We start from the raw sequence: 6,488 nt of genomic DNA on the forward strand, positions 1-6,488 counted from the left end.
GTGAAAAATTATGTTTTGTCCTAGTTGCGTTGTCCGACGATTTTGGCCGTATCTTTCATTTCGTAAGTCCAAATGAGATGCGATTCAAAGAGTTAGAAAGCTAACACATAGAGCTAAATCATGGTAGTGCTTGGCGAATTGTTTGAGTTATAATAATGTGTATTTCATGGCAATGTTTGTGTTGACATGTATGATTGACTAGCGAATCGTTATATGATGATGTGTTGTTGTTTTGGTAAAGTAACATGAATAAATGCCTATGAAGTTAAATTTGTTGAGTTACTCTTATTTGTTGTTTATTACTAATGTCGTAACATTGATTGATTATTGTGTATGACAAATGATGTGGTGCATAAATGGTGAGATGTGTATTGTGATCCTTTTGGTGGTAATGTATGTTGTCGAGAGTCATGCATCATGGTGTACGAACTTCAGTCCAGTTTTGATATGCTCTGGTGCGATGGTGTGGATCGGAAGCGAGTAGATAATTCTAATGAAGAATTAACGAAGTGTTATTTATGGTGATGGTAATGAATTTTGGTATGCTTTAGTCTTATGGTGGGGATCGGGAGCGAGCATTCGGTTCCAGATGGGGGCTGGTGAGGCGTTACCTATGATGATGATAACGATTTGGTATATGCTCTAGTTCTATGATGGTGATTGGGAGCGAGATGAACCTGAGTGTTCGTGAATGGTACCACATTCATAATGAGTCCGTTGTGGAGTACATTTGCATACATGATTGCATATGTAGTTGATTGTTCATGATGCTATTGATTGGTTGTGAATGTGTGTGTACATATTGTTATGAATTGGTGTGAGACTATGTTATTATCGATTGTGTAATGAATATGGTCAACAATGGCATCCCTAAGCTTGATAATAATGCAACTGATGCTCAGAGAGTCATTCATAAGGATGTAAAGAAGAAAGATTGCAAGGTTGCGTATTATATTCAATCAGCAGTAGATGTGACAAACTTTGATAAGATTTCTCATGCTGAATTGGAGAAAGAGGCATGGGATATTATTGTCAAGTATTAAGAAAGTGGTGAGAAGGTTAAAGTCATTAAATTACACACATTGAGAAGGCAGTATGAATTACATTAGATGGGAGAGGAAGAAAATATTGCAGGCTATGTCTCGAAGGTGTAGAATCTTGTCCATCTCATGAAAGGTTATGGTAAAACCCTAAATGATAAGATGATAATTGAGAAGGTAATGCATACGTTGATCTTTCACTTTGGTCATGTTATTATAGCCATTCAAGAATCCAACAATATTGAAACCATGAAACTGGAAGATCCTATTGGTTCGTTTGAGGCACATTAGATGAGAATTGTCGAAAGGAAAGGTGTTCAAGATTCATTATAAGCACTACAAGCTCATACTTGGAAGAAATACGGTGGTTCCAACAATTTCAAGGTCAAAGGAGACAGGACTTAGATTAAGAAGTCTTGATCGAACCCTGAAAAGCATAAGGTCGATGATAGGGCTTCTGAATCCTCCAAAAGAGGAGAAGGAAACTCCTATCAGAAAGATGAAGAAGAGAAAAAAAGGCGTGTAATGATATAATTGTTAAAAATGAGGTTACTTTGCCAAGAATTATTAGTACATGATATAACTGTTAAAAATGAGGTTACTTTGTCAAAGATGGACTATATGTACATGGAATGAAGTGAACCTTGCTATGTGTTGGACAATTGGTCGAAAAAGGTTTCTCAGTGGTTATGAAAGATGGATACTTGTAATTGTTTGACGCTCATAATAGTTTAGTCTTAAAATATCCTATGTCGAAGAACAAGACATTTAAGACCACGATCAGTTCAACAGAGGTACAATACCTTAAAACAGTTGTCGACCGCACGAATAGTTGGCTGTGGCATTTGAGGTTTGGCCACTTGAATTCTGGGGCACTCAATCAATTGATTACTCAATATATGGTAACTAGTATACCAAGTCTTGAGATGCTCGACAAACTCTGTGAGTGTTGCTTAGTAGGGAAACATTATAGAAAGTTTTTCATTTCAACTATGCCAATGAGGTCCTCTTGCATACTAGAAGTAGTACATTCTGATGTATGTGACATGCGTGAAGATCATACGATGTGAGGAGGCGCAAAGACAAAGTATTTTCAATCTTCAAGAGATTCAAGATGCTTGTCAAAAACCAGAGGGAAAAGTAGATCAAAGTTATGCAAATAGATGGATGTGGCGAATACACATCCAAGATGTTTGAAGAGTTATGTGAAAAACATGGTATCGATCATGAGGTAACTACTTCTTACACGCCTCAACATAATGGAATAGCAGAAAGAAGAAACATGACCATAATGGATATGGCGAGATGCATGCTGAGGCATAACAATTTACCAAAATCATTATGGGGTGAAGTTGTCACCATTGTTATTTATATTATGAACATGTGCCCTACCAAGAAGCTGAAAAATAAGGTTCTTGAAGAAGTGTGGAGTGGAAAACAACCATTTGTGAGTCATTTGAAGGTGTTTGATCTATTTGCTACAAGCATGCTTCTAATGCAAGAAGAAGGAAGTTTGATGATAAAAGTGAAACTATGGTTCTAGTAGAATATCACAAAACTGAAGCATTTATGCTATTCAATCCAATCAACAAGAAGATCGTAATGAGTCGAAATATCATGATTAATGAAAAATCTGCATGGGATTGGAATTTTGGTGATGCAATTAACAAGCCTTTGACAAGTTACGGTGTTGACAAAGAAACTGATGAAGTCAAAGTCAAAGTAGTTGCTGATATTCCAGACATAGCCGTACTTGAAGAGGGTGTGGCTAGCACAAGCCAAAGACCTAAAAAACTAGAGTACTCCTAGAAAAGCTTCAAGACTGTGAAGTCGTTGGTGATGATGAAGTCACACCAGATGGAGATTTGATTCATTTTTCTTTACTTGCAAGTGCTAAACTAATCAACTATAGTGAGGCCTTCAAAGATAAACAATGGAAGGAAACTATGGTCCAAGAGTTACAAGCAATTAAAGGAAACATTACATATGAGCTAGTCGAATTGCCAACACATGCAAAAGCTATCGAAGTGAAATGGGTGTTCAAATTGAAGCATAATCCTGATGGGTCGATTGCAAGACACAAGACAAGATTAATAGCTCGAGGATTTCTTTAAAGATCAGGACTAGACTACTCTGAAATATATGCACTGGTAGCAAGATTGGAGACTGTCCAATTGGTGGTAGCCTTGACATGCAAGCAAGGTTGGCCGACATTTCACTTAGATGCGAAATCATCATTTTTGAGTGGTCCCTTAGATGAAGTCGTGTATGTAATACAACCTCTCGGGTTTGTGATACAGGAGGAAGCGAGGAAAGTGTATAAGTGGCAGAAAGCGCTATATGGTCTCAAGCAGGTGCCTAAGGCATGGAACAAGAAGATCGACTCATACTTGGTCGAATTAGGATTCATCAAATACAAGTCTGAGTATGGTGTTTATGTTCAAGTTGTGGCACAAGATATAAAAATCATATGCTTATATGTCGATGACTTTTTAGTAACTTGAAATAGCATGGAAAACTTGTCAAAGTTCAAAAAGCTGATGAAAAGGGAATTCAAAATGCCAGATTTGGGAAAATTGTCTTATTTCCTAGGCATGCAATTTCAAATGTCGAAGCAAGTTATGGTGCTACATCAAAGAAAATATGTCAAAGAAATACTCAAGAGATCCAGGATAGAAGAATCGAATCCTGTATCCTCACATGTTAAGTCAATTATGAAACTGGAGAAACATGGAGAGGAGGACAAGGTCGATGCAACTTTGTTTAGACAAATTGTAGGATCTATGAGGTATGTGTGCAATAACATACCTGATATATGTTTCTCAGTTGGATTAATGAGCATATACATGGATGAACCAAAGGTGTCACGCATGAATGCTGCAAGAAGAATACCAAGATTCTTAAAAGGATCAGTGAATGATGTAATCCTATTTCGACGAGACTCTGAAAGCAAAGAAACTGTGATTAATTGCTATTCAGACGCTGATTGGTGTGGAGACAAGGAAGATCGAAGAAGCACAACTGGTTACTTCTTTCAAGTATTTGATGCCCTAATCTCATAGTGCTCGAGAAAGCAACCTGTGGTGACATTATCATAATGTGAAGCTAAACATATAGCAAGATCATATGCTGCTTGTCAAGCAATTTTGATTAGATATGTGTTGGAAGAGATGGAAGTCGAAGTGAAGAAACCTCTGGTGCTGCAGATGGATAACAAGTTAACAATTAATCTTGCAAAGAATCCAGTTCTGCATGGAAGATGTAATCACATTGAGGTTATGTTTGATTTCCTAGGGGAGAAGGTAAACCAGGGTGAACTTGAATTGAGACATTACTCGAGTGAAGAACATTTGACTGCGATTTTCACCAAAGGATTGAAGATCGACAAATTCCTAACTTTGAAAAAGAAATTAGGAATAATTCAGATCGACTATGATTACTTTGTGTTCGACAACTTGGATTATAAGGGGTATGTTGTGTTAGTTACTTAGTATATAAGTAACATAGTTGTATATATACACATAACTGTAATTCAGTTTTACAGCTTTTTAATAATAACAATTTATCAATTACTTCTCATTCCCTCTCTCATTCCTTCTATCACTTAAAATGTCTCACACACTAACATACTTCTCTATATACCACCGATTAATTATGCTATTGTCTTTTGAATTATTCAATATATCTAGGGTACTCTATTTTAAGGTCTTCATTACTCTTTTTCACCCCATCAATTCTTAGAGCATATCATGATGTCGATTGTGCCGATAGTTCAATTCTTAGAGCATATCATGACGTTGATTGTGTTGATAGTTCAATTGATAGTGGATACATCACTAGTTTATATATTTTTTTTAGAGATTCCCTTATTTATTGGCGTAACAAGGAGCAAGCTTTCACAACACACTCTCACACTCTCGCATCAAAGTCGAATAATGTGATATTGTTGATACTACTTTTGAGAGATATCATTGATATGTTTTTCTAGTGATTTAGAAACATCTTAATCTTTAGCCATTGACCTTTATCATCTTTAAGATACATTTTAAAAAAATAATTATAATTTTGATTATAATCTTCAATAAAATAAAAATTACTTTTTAAAATTAAAACAAACCGCTGGTAATAAATCATTGTTAAGTTTTTCTGATCCTTGCCAAGGGAAATAGTGCCATATTCTCATTTTCCATCGCTAGTCACAGCAACAATATTAAATATACTGGTCTATAAAAAATCCATCTCACCGTTAATATTCTTCTATCTACGGTCCTTATGTTATTACCCAGCTATCCACGGATCACCAATATAAACCGTCGATTACCCCAAATTTAACGGTAGATATCAAATTGACTTCTCATAAGTATCCCCTTCCTCTTGCTCCAATAGATAAATAAATAGCGCGATCACATCCTGCATTTCCATCTCAAATCGAATCAAAATCAAACCCTAAATACTCATTTCCGAATTCTCCATCGAAAATGTCAGGTCGTGGTAAGGGAGGTAAGGGACTTGGAAAGGGAGGTGCAAAGAGGCACAGGAAGGTGTTGCGAGACAACATTCAAGGTATCACAAAGCCAGCTATTCGTAGATTGGCGAGAAGAGGAGGTGTGAAGAGAATCAGCGGTTTGATCTATGAAGAAACCAGAGGTGTCTTGAAGATCTTTTTGGAGAATGTGATTCGTGATGCTGTTACATATACCGAACACGCTAGGAGGAAGACGGTTACAGCTATGGATGTTGTTTACGCTCTCAAGAGGCAGGGAAGAACCTTGTACGGTTTCGGAGGTTGAAGAAGAAGCTATCTTATGCTTTTTCTTATTGATTATGTGAATTTTCTTAGGTTTACGATGGTGATTAGGTTTAATTTGTAATCTGTAAGGCTGAATTAAACTGGTGTTTATCCAGTTTTACCCTAATTTTAAAGTTTAAATTGAAATGAAGGTTTAATGTTAGCTGGTATATCATGTTTTTGATTTATTTTCACACTTTGTTGATTATATTCTCTTTTAAAATAAAATTCATTATTCTCTCCCTACTATTATGTTGGTAGTGAAATAAATAATATCATAACCGTATTTACTTAATTTGGAAAAAGCAACTCAGTTTATGTTTTGAGAGATATTTTTCTATAAAATACTGTATCATATCTATAAAAATATGTCCGTGTTTATGTGACGCTTCTACCAATATTTATAATTATATTTAGTTTATTTTTTTTAAAAATTATTATCAGTATCATCGAATTAGTATCGAAATCCTATTTGTATTCGTAATAGTCGTGCTTCATTGAATACTATCCACCATTTGAATATTTTATCAATTACATGACATTATTATGATATTTTATACTAATTGTTACAATATAAATTGAAGTATAAAATACACTAATTATTAATATAAATTGTATAAAATGTAAAATTAGTTTTTGAAACTTAGTAATATTATAGG

The 6,488-nt window shown here is 35.2% G+C and overlaps 1 protein-coding gene across 1 annotated transcript; it reads left to right on the plus strand.

The window, feature by feature from the left end:
• The first annotated feature begins 5,431 nt into the window (after nucleotides 1–5,431).
• On the plus strand, nucleotides 5,432–5,999 carry LOC127075710 (histone H4). Its single transcript, XM_051017171.1, has one exon. It carries the CDS (start codon nucleotides 5,519–5,521, stop codon nucleotides 5,828–5,830), a length of 312 nt encoding a protein of 103 aa, XP_050873128.1. The 5' UTR covers nucleotides 5,432–5,518; the 3' UTR covers nucleotides 5,831–5,999.
• Nucleotides 6,000–6,488: the final 489 nt, after the last annotated feature.

This window comes from Lathyrus oleraceus, chromosome 4, assembly GCF_024323335.1.
Source record: "Lathyrus oleraceus cultivar Zhongwan6 chromosome 4, CAAS_Psat_ZW6_1.0, whole genome shotgun sequence".
Classification (NCBI taxonomy): domain Eukaryota; kingdom Viridiplantae; phylum Streptophyta; class Magnoliopsida; order Fabales; family Fabaceae; genus Lathyrus; species Lathyrus oleraceus.